Here is a 15850-nt window from a genome sequence, read left to right as displayed (position 1 = left end):
CATAATTTAATGGTGAAGGCACTGCATGTGGCTTGCGAGCCACAGTTTGGTCACCCCTGCCATATAGTGTCATCAGGATGTAAGCACAATTCCCCTTTGACTTTAGTGTGGATTTATACTTAAAAGTTAATAGTATATAATGGGGCTTTATATTTTTGCTTATGATTTCCCACTTTTCAGTGTTCACAGTCTCTCCCAGTTTTGTGTAATCTGAGACTTTCACTATACATAACCCATTGCCATTTTATCATTACATTGTGTATTCAGCCCTGCAGCTGATCACATCCTAGCCAAAATCATATCTAAGTCAGAATGCTGAATGCTGAAAGCTTGATTTTGTGAGAAACTTTATTAAATGCTTTACTAAAATGAAGAGTTATTACATTTATTGTATTCTTATCATCCATTGATGTGATAGCTATTAAAAAGCAGTATAAAGTACTTAGCATGACCAGTTTCTTTGTAAATTTCAGCTGCTAATGGCTTATGGTTACATTGGATTCAGAATAGGAATATAAATTACAGGACAGTAGTAATCAGGATCACTTGTCTTTCTTACATAATTGTTAAAATAAATTGGTGCCATATTTGATTTCCTCTAATCTTCTAGTACCTCCCAATTCTTCAGCACTTACAAACATAATTATTAGTACTTAAGCAAACGTGTGAGCTAATAATTCCTTGAATGCCCTCTAAACTTATTTTCAAATACGTCTGAAAAGATTTGAGTTTTGAAGGCACAACTGGTTCTGCAAATCCACAAACTCTCAGCTAGTTCTTTCTCCTAGGTAAGTCAAGCATTCGGGATTAGGCCTTATTCCCTTACGCACTTTTAAGATCTCTTTACCATGCATTAATCACTTTCTAACTCTGCAGACTTCTCTTTATGTTTCTTGTTAAAGACAGACTTTTAAAAGCATTTCAATATTTCAGCCATTGGAGCAGTGTCATTGATTTGTGTGGAAGCTGTTCAGTTATCATTATATTACATATTACCCACTGGGTTTCATCCTTGTAGGGAGCAGGCGGATCAGGCTGGTGGATGGGCCTGGTCGCTGTGCCGGGAGAGTGGAGATTTATTACAATGGCACTTGGGGAACAGTCTGTGATGATTCTTGGGACCTTCCAGACTCCAATGTTGTTTGCAATCAACTGGGATGTGGACACGCCATCAATGCAACTCTCTCTGCTCATTATGGGCAAGGATCCGGGCAGATCTGGCTGGATGATGTGAACTGCTCTGGGAACGAATCTGATCTCTGGGAGTGTCCTTCCGGGGGCTGGGGCCAGCATAACTGCAGACACAAAGAGGACGCAGGAGTTCTCTGCTCAGGTATGTTCTGTGAATGATCTCATGAGTTTGGTTACCAGGGGATTTAGTGAAGTATATGGGTGTTTGAAGAGAGATGAGGATAATAGAAAGTTTATCTCCCTTTCCCTTTCTCTGTCTGTCTTTCTTCCTGACCTACCCACCTGCAATGTCACCATTAAAAAGTCTACACTGACAACAGTTAATATTAATGGGTACTGGAAATATTGTATTATTACCTTAGCTTTAGAACATGTATTAAATTCTGAATCTTGGGTAACACTGTGTGTAACTGTTGGTGAACGGTGTATTTTAAATAACAATTCCATTATTAATATGTCTGTCACTGGTCTCCAGAAAAGTCTCTCTGACTTGTTAAATGAATGTTGCTTCTGTAGAAGAATGTGCAGATTTGTTAGCAATCTCAGGGATTCAGCCTTCAAACCACATTGTGTTTCAGAATCAGAAAATGTCACAGCCAACTTCTGCATTTTTTTCTAGGGCTCATGGATCTGAGACTGGTGAGTGGCAGTGCCTGTGCTGGGCGGCTGGAAGTTTTCTACAATGGGACATGGGGCAGTGTTTGCAACAGTCCTATGGATGCCGTCACCAGGGCACTTATATGCAAACATTTGGACTGCGGAGACAGTGGGATTCTTTTAAAAGAATTTACATACGGAATAGGCTCTGGCCCCACCTGGGTGGATGGTATTCGGTGCAATAAGCAGCACGGTTCTCTGTGGGAATGCCCGTCAGACCCATGGAATCAGCAGTCATGTAGTAATAACAGAGGAGAAGAAACCCACATCTCTTGTGAAGGTAAATAGTAAACTATTTGTACTATATAAACACTCAAACCACAAGTCTAACTTGCTGACAGGTTTTGATATAATTATGGTATTTTATATTTTCACTATATTTTATGAAATACATAGCTATATTCTTTTAACATACTCAGCAATGGCATAAACTTATTTTCAGTTTCTGAGGTTATAGAGATAGGAATGTAGTCTGTTAATAACAAACATGGAAATCAATTATTAAAAAATACATATTACACAGCATGATCAGTTATGACCTAATCCAGTGAAGTAATCAAATTGTAGATTTTAAGGTCTGAAGAGCCTGTTAAAATAATCGAATCTGGCAGGCCATAGCATATTAACCAGTAATTTCTGCATCTAGCTTATACATTCTGGTTTACCTACAGCATGTCTTTTAGAAAAACCTGAATCTTTTCTAATGCCAGTATATCTTTTTTGAGATAAGGAGACCACATCTGTACACAGTATTCAAGATGTGGGCGTACCATGGATATATATTTTAAGGGCAATAGGATATTCTCTGTCTTATTCTCTATCCCTTTTAAAATGATTCCTAACATCCTGTTTACTTTTTTGACTGCCGCTGCACATTTTGTGGACATCTTCAGAGAACTATCCACGATGACTCCAAGATCTCTTTCCTGATTAGTTGTAGCTAAATTAGCCCCCCTCATACCGTATGTATAGTTGGGGTTATTTTTTTCCAATGTGCATTACTTTACATTTATCCACATTAAATTTCATTTGCCATTTTGTTGCCCAATCACTTAGTATTGTGAGATCTTTTTGAAGTACTTCACAGTTTGTTTTGGTCTTAACTATCTTGAGCAGTTTAGTACCATCTGCAAACTTTGCCACATCACTGTTTATCCCTTTCTCCAGATCATTTATGAATAAGTTGAATAGGATTGGTCCTAGTGTAAGGGGACTGTTGCCCCCTTACTAACATTCAGTGGGGGTGTTTTGGTTGCTAGCTCCCAGCACTAAAAGGGGAGGGGTCGATGGGAAATCAGGACCCTGAGACTGACAGTCCCCAGGAACAATGGCGAGAGGCCAATGCTCCAGGTAAGCCTGATTGACAGGGCGGGCAGGCTAATCAGCATGATAGGAGGCCAGGGTGGGTCCCGTCCTCCGTGTGAGCTGGAATTGCCTGGGTCAGACAGAGTGGGGCCGAGCTAAGGAGAGAGCAGGGGCCCGAGCTAAGCTGCTGGAAGGAGAGCTGCAGCCCCAAAGCCAGAGCACAGCCCAGAGAGAGCAGAGCTGCCCTGGGAGCAGAGCTGCCGCAACCAGAGCCAGAGGGGCCAGACAACCAGCCGGGAAGCAGGTCAGAGCTGGGAGCAGAGTCACAGAAGCAGCCTGCAGAGCAGACCTGTCCTGGGGGCAGAGCTGCAGCAACCAGAGCCAGAGAGGCCAGAGACGCAGCCCAGGGAGCTGGAGGCAGAGCAGCAGCAGCAGCCGTGCTGAGGCAGAGTGGAGTTGGAGCCGGGGCTGGAGCAGTCCGGAGCTGGGTGCGGTGAGCAGCTGGGGAGAGTGAGGGGGACCCTGGGCAGTGGGCCCAGCACAGGGAGACGCCTCAGCCAAGAGGCCTTGCAGGCCAGACTTGGAGGGGGATCATAACCCCGACCGGGCGGGGGCGACACTGGGAAAAAGGATCCTGCCACCTAGAGCCTGAGAGCGTGTGGCCACTGCAAGAGCAAGTGTCCGACCCACAGCGTCTCTGCAGCACAGCCTGGACCTGAGAAGGAGGCCTGGGACCTACGAGGAACAGACTGTGAACTGCCCTGACGTTCCAGAGACACTGATTGTAATGTTCCCTGCCACAGAGCGGGGTGATGTGTTTTCCTTTAACCTTTCCCATTTTTCCTTATTCTTTTTTAAAATTAATTGTTAATTAAACAACTTGTATTTGCTTTAAATTGTATGAAATGATCAGTGGGTCAGGGAGGTGCCCAGTGCAGAGAGAGTACCCCGGAGTGGGGACACCCTAGCCCCTGTCCTGGGTGACCACAGCAGGGTTGGGGGTCGAGCCCCCCAGGAATCCTGGGCCCAGCCTTGTCGGGGTTTACGAGGACTCTGCCAGACAGGAGAGTGGAAGGGGAGTCCTCAAGGGCAGGGAGGCCTCTGGGTAAAGGAAGTGGGAGCGAGGACTCGGATCCTTTCGCTAGCCCACTTCACCGGGGTAGTGCAGAAGCCAGGAAAATTCCCCACAATAGCGGGACCATTCCCCCGCTTACACTAGGACTGACCTTTGGGGAACACCACTAGTTACCCCTCTCCATTCTGAAAATTTACCATTTATTCCTACCCTTTGTTCCCTGTCTTTTAATCAGTTCTCAATCCATGAAAGGATCTTCCCTCTTATCTCATGACAACTTAATTTACGTAAGAGCCTTTGGTGAGGGACCTTGTCAAAGGCTTTCTGGACATCTTAGTACACTATGTCCACTGGATCCCCCTTTTCCACATGTTTGTTGACCCCTTCAAAGAACTCTAATAGATTAGTAAAACATGATTTCCCTTTACAGAAACCATGTTGACTTTTCCCAACAATTTATGTTCTTTTATGTGTCTGACAATTTTATTCTTTACTATTGTTTCAACTAATTTGCCCGGTACTGATGTTAGACTTACTGGTCTGTAATTGCCGGGATCACCTCTAGAGCCCTTTTTAAATATTGGCGTTACATTAGCTATCTTCCAGTCATTGGGTACAGAAGCTGATTTAAAGGACAGGTTACAAACCATAGTTAGTTAATAGTTTTTCAATTTCACATTTGAGTTCTTTCAGAACTCTTGGGTGAATGCCATCTGGTCCCGGTGACTTGTTACTGTTAAGTTTATCAATTAATTCCAAAACCTCCTCTAGTGACACTTCAATCTGTGACAATTCCTCAGATTTGTCACCCACAAAGGACGGCTCAGGTTGGGAAATCTCCCTAACATCCTCAGCCGTGAAGACTGAAGCAAAGAATTTTCATTTAGTTTCTCCACAATGACTTTATCGTCTTTAAGTGCTCCTTTTGTATCTCGATCATCCAGGGGACCCACTGGTTGTTTAGCAGGCTTCCTGCTTCTGATGTACTTAAAAAACATTTTGTTATTACCTGAAGTGGTGCAGCTGTGCCATTGTAGCTTAGATATACTGTCCTGCCAGTTACATAAAGACACATGCATGCCAGCTGGGAACTGAACAAATACTTCAAAATCCAGAGAAATACCATAAGAGCTAATTATCTAAATTACCAGATTTTAGCTTTTGACCAATTTATAAAGTGCTGCAGCACACATGCACCCAGTCCATTCACCTCAGTGTTTTATCTCCACAGGTAGGAAAGGGAAATCATCTCAGAATCCATTTGCTGAATGCCTGAACTCTACGAGTTGCACAGGTATCTCTGCCTCTCTGTGTCTCCTTCTCAGTCCCTAACGACATTCCCAGCTGTCCCAGTAACATGTGACGTTTCTGCATTTTCAGGCCAGGAGAAGTTACGTGTCGTGGGAGGAGAGGACAGATGCTCGGGGAGAGTGGAGGTTTGGTACCGTGGCTCCTGGGGAACAGTTTGTGATGACTCCTGGGACATGGCGGATGCTAACGTTGTGTGTAAACAACTGGGCTGTGGATCTGCTGTATCTGCCACGGGCGAGGCTGCATTTGGCGAGGGGACTGGTCCCATCTGGGTGGAGAAGGTGAACTGCAGAGGGACAGAGTCATCTCTCTGGGACTGTCCTGCCATGCCATGGGGTGAGAGTAACTGTGATCATAAGGAAGATACTGCTGTGAATTGCTCGGGTGAGTGACAGGAGATGTTTCTGCTTTGTTATATAATTTTTAAGAGAGAGCAAGCATCACAGCAGCTGGGTCCCCATTCCTGCCCACAGACCAGGCCTCCTTTTTCCTTAATGGATGGGATGTGTTGGGATTTTTTTTTATTCTAATGTGCTAAGGCATCAGACCATGTCACTTCCTTTATCCAGCACAGGCTAAGCCACTAAGCCTGGGCTGCTCTGAGGAAGATATCATGGGTGAAATGTAGGTGATGTGCAGAGGCACATGGGGACTCAGAGGAACAATCATGTAACAGCATGTCACCACCCCCTCACTCCACACTCCTACTCTCCTTCCTTTTCCCCTTGCAGGTGTGACAGAAACAACAGCTTCACCTGCTACAACAGGTAACACATTCTCTTCCAATCAAGGGTTAAATTTATCTAGTGCCAGGCTCACAGGGGGTGAGCTGGAACCTCCAGCCTGAGAAAATGAGCTTCTTTACACAGGGTGTGAAATCTAAGGGTGAATGACACCCGGGTGGGAGCTGCAGGCCGTGCTGAGGAGGACAATTCCTGTCTATTGGTTCTAGCCACCAGGGCCATGATTTAAACAGCAGCCTGTGAGCTGCCCCCATGGTGCACAGACTGTGTCCTAGCCCATTACCCTGCTTCCTAGGTGGTGCAATCAGACACTGGTGAGCCCCTGACTCTCACAAAATAATCTCTCCCTGTTGCATGTTCATTTCCATCCAGCTCCCCCACGCCGCCCTCTGACCGACAGTGGGAGAGTCACGGTGCCTGTTGTCATCTGCATTATCCTGGGTGTCCTTCTCTGCCTGCTGTTAATCATTCTGGGTGCGCAGGTGCAAAGGGCCAGGGCACAGCACAGAGGTAGGTCCTGATTAGTGTCACTGTCTGAAAGTCTCTGCAATAGCAGGGAGAGCTGCAACTGTGAAGAGCTGTGGGCATTGGCAGAGCTGTGAGGGGACCTCAGGTCTATGCTAAGTCTTGTCTTATTTAATATTGTCATTGATGATCTGGCTGTAGAAATAACCAGGAGAGCAAAAACACTTTCAGATAACACTAACCTGGGTGCATTTGAGAGCAGTGGTGACAAAGAAATAATAAATAGGGGATTAGAGAGACGGTAAATATTGGCAAAAAATAGAGATCACATTTGGGAAAGTACAAGAAAGTGTATGTGAGGGAGGACACTGAACAGAGAGAATCAGTAGGAGGGAGAGTTCGAGGAAGAAGAAATGCTGGAAAAGAGCTTGGGTGATAATTGCCAAAAAATCAAAGACAATTCCAATATTTGGCACTTTTCATTTTTAAAAAGCGCAAAAACATTCACTAGTTAATGCCCACACAGTCCCTAGGCAGCATGTGTAGTACTAAGTATATATGTATGTAAGTGCTATTTTGCTCATAGCTGTAAATATCAGATTGGGAGAGGAATTATTTCAGGTGATACCAGGGAGAATAACAAAGATTAATGAGATTAATGTACAATGGGAAATTTTAGGCTAAATATGAGGAGAGACTTGTGACAGGAAACTAGCCCATGGGAACCATCATCAAAGGGTTGTTGTGGAAAGGGACGTGGTCTCTGTTACCTGGCACATTCAAATGTAGACTGGACAGAGCATTGGGAATGTGCTGTACGGTTCGGTCCTGGACTGGCCCCAGGGCGCAGGGCTGGATGATCTAATAGGGTTTCCTATCTATAGTTTCTATGACCTTCTGCAAACCTTGTCCTTTTTTTTCAGGTGCCACAAGACCCTCAGATCCCGTGTATGAGGAGATTGATTATAACCTGATGGGAGAGAAGCAGATATTGGGTCACTCAGGTATGTGTGTCTCATTCCTACTGAACTTTCCATCTTGAGGCCATGACCCACAGCTAGATATCCTCAGCCACCAGCTCTGTGAACCCTGGACTGCTGTGGGCCAGTTACTGAACTCATGTAGATACAGCGATGGATTAGCCACTGGACCAACGGCAGGGCCGGCTTTAGCAGATGCGGGGTCCCACGCCGGGACGTGAATTGTCTCGCGCCCCCCCACCCCAACCCAGCCCCGCTCTGACTCCGCCCCCTTCCTGTCCCATTGGATCCCTCCCCAAATATCCGCCCTGGCCCCGTGTCTTCCTCAAGCACGCCTGCATTCCTCCTCCTCACCCCTCCCTCCCAGGCTTGTGCTGATGAGCTGTATGGCGGCGCAAGCGCTGGAGGGAGGGGGGAGAAGCAGGACGCGGCTTTTTTTTTTTCCCTGCTCCGCTGGCAGCTCCGGGCGTTGCGGGGCCCTCTTAGACGCGGGGCCCCATTCCGGGGAATCGGCCGAATCGGCTTAAAGCCGGCCCTTACCAACGGGGCCTGTGCCCAGGGTCCCCGGACAATTGGTCCCACACCTGCTCCGCCTGCCTCTCCTGCCAGGGAGCGGGATCAGGGTGCAGGGCGTGCCTCACCCCGTATGCCTGCCCGGCACTCCTGCCAGGGAGAGGGGGAAGCCCCCACAACCTGACCCTGCTTCTCGGCAGGAGCGCCAGGGGCAGGGGACTACTGATAGAAGTAGCTCTGTCCCAGGGCCCCACAAAACAGTAATCCGCATCTGGTCAGGTGAGCCCCCTCCCCAGCTAGTCCCATCTGCCCATCTTGTAGCCTTGCAGTGTAACTAATTGTGAGTCAGCAATGTGACTGTCTCTGGGCCCAGGCTATAGCATCATTTGAAAACTGCTGGAGCAGGGGATGTTCTGTGCCTCCCTCCCACCACAGCCTCTGGTCTGCTGGATTGGCTCCCTCCTGCCCTGGGATCAGAGAGATCAGCCCAGGAGATGTGGGTAACTTTGAGTCATGGCCCTTTCAACCTTTGTGCCATTTTGACTCAATATCAATCAGTTGGGAACATGCTACTGTCAGTTTAGGACATTGTGAGGCTCTCTTGAGCATGGTAAGTGCATCCAGTTGGTCACAGGCTGTGATTCTGGGAGGGGAGGGGCCTAATCTTTCAACAATGTGGGAGTGTCAGGGTTCCCCCCCACTCTGAACTCTGGGGTACAGATGTGGGGACCTGCATGAAAGACTCCCTAAGCTTATATTCTACCAGCTTAGGTTAAAACTTCTCCAAGGCACACATTTCTTTCCTTGTCCTTGGACGGTATATTGCTGCCACCACCAAGTGATTTACACAAAAATTCAGGGAAGGGTCACTTGGAGTCCCTATCCTGCTGCCATATATCCCCCCAAGCCCCTTCACCCCCTTTCCTGGGGAGGCTTGAGACTAAAATACCAACCAGTTGCCTTAGCAACATGAGCTCAACCAGACCCTTTATTTTAGGACCTTGAAATCAATCAGGTTCTTAAAAAAAGAACTTTATTATAAAGAAAAAAGAAAAAGAATCGCACCTGTAAAATCAGGATGGAAGGTAACTTTACAGGGTAATAAAAAAATTGAAAACACAGAGGATTCCCCTCTGGGCTCAGCTTCACAGTTACAAAAACAGGAATGAAACTACCTCTGTAGCATAGTGAAATTCACAAGCCGAAACAAGAAATAACCTAACACATCTCCTTGCCCTACTCACAGTTTCTGTGGTTTTAGATGGATTATTCCAGGTATATATTTCAGAAGGTATTGTACCTGCTTGTCTTCTCCCTCCATCTGGAGAGGGAACAACATACAGAACAACAGACAAATCCTTATTGTATTCTAGAGTTAAGTTCCAACAAGCTTGTCTTTTGACCCTCATTATGTAGTTAAAATAAGGATTTCTCTTATCTATGCCTTAACTAATTATTTTACTTAAAACATAGCTACGCAAAAACACTACCCAATCATTTGCACTATACAGGGTTCACAGAAGTGAGCATGTGTGCTATTCCATGCTATAACAAAACTAGCTTTGGTCGTTGTGTCAGTTTCTTTACTGAACGCTGAAAGTAGTGTCTGTTGACTGTTTAGGTGTACTTTTAATGTGGCTATCTTGTTTTTCCTTAATTCTGATTCAGAAGGGTATTTAGATGAAAATTTATTGTGATTTGTTTCAGAATTACTTTTCAAGTTGCTCGCTTCGATGCATTGCAGATAAGGCCCAGGGGTTTGCCACCTTTAACAGTGAATCAAAATCTTCCTCCCATTCTGACTTAAAACTTTGGTTTTCTTCTTCATACTTGTGTTTCTTACAATCTGAAGATGTCATTGTTATCCACGAAATTAATGTAGGGTTAAAACTTAAATCTAAAACTATTCAAATGTGACATATGAACAGTAAACACTGCCTGTATTCTGTGGAATGCAGGGAGATCACGAGCACTCGAGGTCCACACAGCACAACTTTTGAATACAGAATGATGCAATTTCCTGATATAATGCACATATGAGTGAGAGCTTCTCTTTCTATCAATCTCACTCTCACTATCGGGTTTACTCAGTAGGAGTGAAAACCAATTTTGAAATTCTTTCACCAATTTGTATAGCCTTTTTAAAAAATTGGTGTTAATATTAATTTTAGCCACAACTTGTGTTAGACCGTAGTTTCTCCACGAGCTGCACTTTAACTGTAGAAGAGCCATGGTTTGGCTATGCCTGGAATATATGGATGCTGTAAATCCTGCTCTAGGACCCGGGTGCATCAGCCAGCAGTCAGTTTAGCTGCTCTCACTGTGATAACATCTCATTTGTTGTCTCTCCAGTCTCTTATGCAGAGGATTCAGTGACGAAGCTGCAGTATTACACCGGGGACAGTGAGGGGGGAAGCGATTCTGGATCAGAACGAGGTAATGGGGTAAGGTGGCATACAAAGAAAAATACTCAAATCTGGGTGGAGAATTTAATTTCCACGTCACTTTCTGTAAAGGCCATCATTTCCCTTTACTCGATTTCATGGCCCAGCACTGATTGTATCCCTTCTGATGGGATCGGATTTAACCAGACTTTCAAATATTTCTGATGAACCCCGTGATGGAAATATGTGATCAAATTCTGGCCCTTCCTGTGTGCAGTTCATGGTACCCTCCCCCGCGGGAGGACCTGCAAGAAATGGGGCCCAGGAATATTTGCTTGCAATAGAAGAATCTGAATTTTATATCTGACACTGAGCATTAAACAAAACCCTAATCTGTGCCCATGGTCTTACCCACCTGCTGCTATGGCATGAACACAAGCCCAAATCACAATCTAGCCTATATAAACTAAGAGACTTTACACCATGTTTATAGAGTTTATTGGGGAGAGGGATAGCTCAGTGGTTTGAGCATTGGCCTGCTAAACCCAGGGTTGTGAGTTCAATCCTTGAAGGGGCCACTTGGGGATCTAGGGCAAAATCAGTACTTGGTTCTGCTAGTGAAGGCAGGGGGCTGGACTCGATGACCTTTCAAGGTCCCTTCCAGTTCTAGGAGATGGGATATCTCCATTAATTATTATTATAGTTCAGTTGGATTCACAAAGGTCAGTTCTGGTGCAGCAGCTACTGTCAGTATGTCCAGTGTTAGCTCAGCACCAACACAGATCCAGATCCCATGGAAGGACTTGACAACATTGCTATTGGATTCAGTGGGGATGGGCCCCAAAATATTTGTGAGAAATTAAAGGTTGCTGTGACATTGCACCCCATATTCTTCATAGTGATATTATTATAATATGATTATGGCATAATTATGATGAATTTTGTACAAGACAGGTCATGTAAGGTGTCATTGGAAAAGTTATGATTTGCTGAATATGATTATCCTATTTGTATGCATGTATCATTTTTGTATCTGAAGTTATAAATATTGACTATGGATCTGTATTGGGCTTACTCTGGAACATACCTACAGCCAGCCTTTCAGGTATTACAGTGAAGAAGACAGACAGTGCCAATGGCTCATCAACAAAGACAATAGGCTGTGGAATGGCTTAAACTTCCTGAGAACGCTCCAGACAGCCTGTTAGTAATGGCTGCTGTGACTCAGAAAGATATGCAAGGGCATGTGACTAAGCCACATGACACTGGACTCCATTTTGGGATGTCAGTATTTTTCCACAAACTGGCCTGGGAACCAAGATTAAAACATATAGCTCCTGCCATATGCTAAATCTATAGAAGGCAAGAAGTGACATCATCCATGGTTCTTCACTCCCAACACAAGAAGACTCCTAAAGGAACAAAAGACTGAACTGGGGGAAGAGCTGGACCCAGACTAAAGGGATTTCTAGCCTGTGTATGAAAACCTGAGGATTCCTAGCTGTAAAGCAAGTGCAGCTTGTACCTTGAGAGTCTGTAAGCCTGCCTTTATCATCAGTCAGGATGAGAGATTGTTAAGTCAAATCCTATCCTTCTAGTACAGGGGTCGGCAACCTTTCAGAAGCAGTGTGGCGAGTCTTCATTTATTCACTCTAATTTAAGGTTTCGCGTGCCAGTAATACATTTTAACATTTTTAGAAGGTCTCTTTCTATAAGTCTATAATATATAACTAAACTATTGTTGTATGTAAAGTAAATAAGGTTTTTAAAATGTTTAAGAAGCTTCATTTAAAATTAAATTAAAATGCAGAGCCCCCCAGACCGGTGGCCAGGACCCGGCAGTGTGAGTGCGACTGAAAATCAGCTCGCATGCCGCCTTTGGCACGCATGCCATAGATTGCCTACCCCGTTCTAGTATGTTAAGCTTAGTTTGCATTTTTGTTTATTTGCTAGGTAATCTGATTTGATCTGTTTGTTATCATGTATAATAACTTAAAATCTATCTTTTCTAGTTAGTAAACTTGTTTTTTCTTTATCTAAATGAGTGAGTTGGAATGAAGTGCTTGGAAATCTTAGCTCAAGGAGAAAAGGCTGTTGCATTTCCTCTGCACATTGAGGGGGAGGCAAACTGGATAATAAATTCATACTGGTCGGGGTTTTGACCAGGGCAGGACGATACAGATCTGGGGTCATAGACTGGAATGTTGTCAGTTGTTTTGGCTGTAGCCTCTCTATTGTTGGTGTGACGGGTTGGATCACAGAACCCCCCTTGGGAGCTGCCACCCGATGTGCCAAGACTACTTCTACCCCTGCCTTCCCTGCCAGCTCGGGACTCCAGCACCCTGTCTTGCTGAGCCACACACTCCTGTTTGCTCCAACAAAGACCCAAGGTCTGAATTACTTGCCCCAAAAGCTGCAGATTTACCTGAAAGCAGCTCACAGAAGTGTTCTTGTCTTTAACACCCAGATGTCCAACTCCCAATGGGGTCTAAACCCAAATAAATCCATTTTACCCTGTATAAAGCTTATGCAGGGTAAACTCATAAATTGTTCACCCTCTATAACACTGCTAGAGAGATATGCACAGTTGTTTGCTCCCCAGGTATTATTACATACGCTGAGTTAATTAATAAGTAAAAAGTGATTTTATTAAATACAGAAAGTAGGATTTAAGTGGTTCCAAGTAGTAACAGACAGAACTAAGTAAGTCACCAAGCAAAATAAAATAAAATGTGCAAATCTATGTCTAATCAAACTGAATATAGATAATCTCACCCTCAGAGATGCTTCAGTAAGTTTTTTCTCAGACTGGACCCCTTCCAGGCCTGGGCACAATTCTTTCCCCTGGTACAGCTCTTGTTCCAGCTCAGGTGGGAGCTAGGGGCTTCTTCATGATGGCTCCTCTCTTTAGCCAGCTGAAGACAAAATGGAGGGGTCTCCCCAGGGTTTAAATAGACTTTTTCTTGTGGGTGGAGACCCCCTCCTCAATCCTATGCAAAGTCCAGCTCCAAGATGGAGTTTAGGAGTCACCTGGGCAAGTCACATGTGCAAGTCACATGTCCATGCATGATTCATAGTTTTTACAGGTAGCATCCATTGTCCTCAAGTAGACTTCTTATTGGATTGGAGCATTCCAAGATCCATTGTCCTTTAAGTGTTTCTGGATTAGGTAATTCATTTCAACATTCCTTTCTCCAGGAACTGACCAAATGCTCTACTAAGGTTATTTAGAAATGAAGCCAGTTCACAGCCAACATTCATAACATCGAATACAAAAATGATACATGAATACAAATAGGATTAATACATTCAGTAGATCATAACCTTTATGGCATATGTAGCATAAAACACATTCTAAGCATATTTCCATAAAGCCTTATGGGAGGTACCGTCACAGTTGGTTCATACAGTGGCTGGTCAGAGAGCCTGCATGTAACTGCAGCTGGGTGTGTCCCTACCTGTGTGAATGCTGGTGGAAGTGTAGGACTGGGAGTGGGTCTGCAGCTTGTCACAGCAACAGTGTGAGATGGAGCCCAGGCAGGTGAGTCAGAGGGCTCAGTGGTACCCCAGTTCCAGGTAGCACCCTGGGGGGAACCTGTCACAGTGACACCACTCCTAATTTACAGAATGTCCATGACTTTCCCTTTTCTCCTTGATCACCCTGTGACTTCTCCTACAAACGCCAGGATAAATAGCCTGGACTCCAATGCAACAGGCACTTAATGGGGAACTAGAAACCTGCTCAGGAACTGGGTGTGTTCAGAGGGAGCTGAGTGTTGTGTTCGCTGTTCCAGAGGGAGCTTCCCCTGGGGCGTCTCAGTTGGATTACGATAACGTGGAGGAGCCTGCATTGAATGATGATCCCCAGACTCCAGACGACCAAGGTGAGGAGTGAATCTGCCTTCTGGGACCAGTGTTAGCCCAGGAAAAAGCTAATAATATTGTCTTTGTGGAGACAAAAATTGTGTCTTATGGGTTTGCTCTTGTAAGGTGCTGAGCATCTTCCGTCCTGCTGCGATCAATGGGAGCTCAGAGTGCTCAGCACTTCACAGGATCAAGCCTTCTGCAAGTAGCTGTTTGACAAACTCTTCTCCCATAAAACATGGCTGTGTGCACTGGTTTAGTCCAGAGATGCACTGAGAGGACCAAGAAATAGCAAAGCATGTGGTGCTGCAGGTCAGAATAGAGGCACATTAGCCAACCAGTGTGACTCTAGAAGAAGCTTGTTCTCCCCCTGCCCACGCTGCCTGATTCTAGGCACTGATCCCTGGCCCTCACTTTCATATGCACTAGCATTACTCACAATATTAGGGGACAATCTCTCTGAGCACAGCCCTCTGATCTGCAGTAACGGTCCCTTTCCACCATTCCTGCCTGTGCTGAGTCCACTGATCTAGACGTGAGTTTCACATGCACTGTGATTGGTGAAGGGATGTACAGATTTCACACACAGACCCATATCTTGTCCTGAACTGGTGGTGCAGCTTCCAGAGACTGCAGATTGAGGATGGTTTATGGGCCAGACTAGTTCAGGGAAATGGAACAAAACAAGCTTTTAACCATAATTGAAAATTTAGGAAGTGGGTGATAAACAGAACAAATTAAAGTGTCATTTATCTGTTACTAATTACTAATTGATATATAATTAGTATAACAACAAATTACAGTGAAGAAATCTTCCTCTGACATAGACCCTACCCCCAGCCATCTCTTTCCAGATCTCCCACATCCCCACCTGGGTCTGCTTTAGGTTCCGTCCAGCAATTTACAGACACATCAAGTCTTAAAATGTGTCAGATAAATGTGACCTGTATAAAATTCCTCTGACACTGAAGTTGTGGGGGGAGAAGGGGACTTTTGATCTCTTATCATTGTGGGAGTGTTAGTACCTCAGGGCCCTTCCTACCTGGTGTATAATTTATTTCTCTATTCAGTGGAAGGTCTCTTCTCATTACCATCAGGGCCGGTGCAACCACTAGGCGAACTAGGCGGCTGCCTAGAGCGCCTAGTGGTTGAGGGTGCCTAAAAGCCCGCTCAGGCGAGGAGGTCGAGTGGAGGTGAGCTGGGGCGGGGTGGCGCGGGGAGGGCCGCCCGCAGTAACGGGGGGGGATGCACAGGGGAACCGCTCCCCGCCCCAGATCACCTCCACTCTGCCTCCTCCGCTGAGCACACAGCCCCCGCTCTAATTCTCCTCCAATCGGCACCACAAGCCTGGGAGGGGAGGAG

The 15850-nt window shown here is 45.3% G+C and overlaps 1 protein-coding gene across 1 annotated transcript in view; it reads left to right on the top strand.

Annotated features, from left to right (window-relative positions):
• LOC101948899 (scavenger receptor cysteine-rich domain-containing protein SCART1-like) overlaps positions 1–15850 on the top strand; it is an 88572-nt gene that overhangs the window by 69151 nt on the left and 3571 nt on the right. Inside the window, exons 9-17 of the mRNA XM_042855029.2 lie at positions 1019–1333; positions 1811–2128; positions 5460–5522; positions 5609–5923; positions 6271–6306; positions 6655–6792; positions 7671–7751; positions 10593–10676; positions 14419–14508. Coding sequence (XP_042710963.2) covers positions 1019–1333; positions 1811–2128; positions 5460–5522; positions 5609–5923; positions 6271–6306; positions 6655–6792; positions 7671–7751; positions 10593–10676; positions 14419–14508 — 1440 coding nt within the window. The remainder of the gene's footprint in view (positions 1–1018; positions 1334–1810; positions 2129–5459; positions 5523–5608; positions 5924–6270; positions 6307–6654; positions 6793–7670; positions 7752–10592; positions 10677–14418; positions 14509–15850) is intronic.

Source organism: Chrysemys picta, chromosome 1 (genome assembly GCF_011386835.1).
Source record: "Chrysemys picta bellii isolate R12L10 chromosome 1, ASM1138683v2, whole genome shotgun sequence".
Lineage (NCBI taxonomy): Eukaryota > Metazoa > Chordata > Testudines > Emydidae > Chrysemys > Chrysemys picta.
The sequence above is the reverse complement of the archived record's forward strand: the minus strand, read 5'-3'. Positions and strand labels throughout refer to the sequence as shown.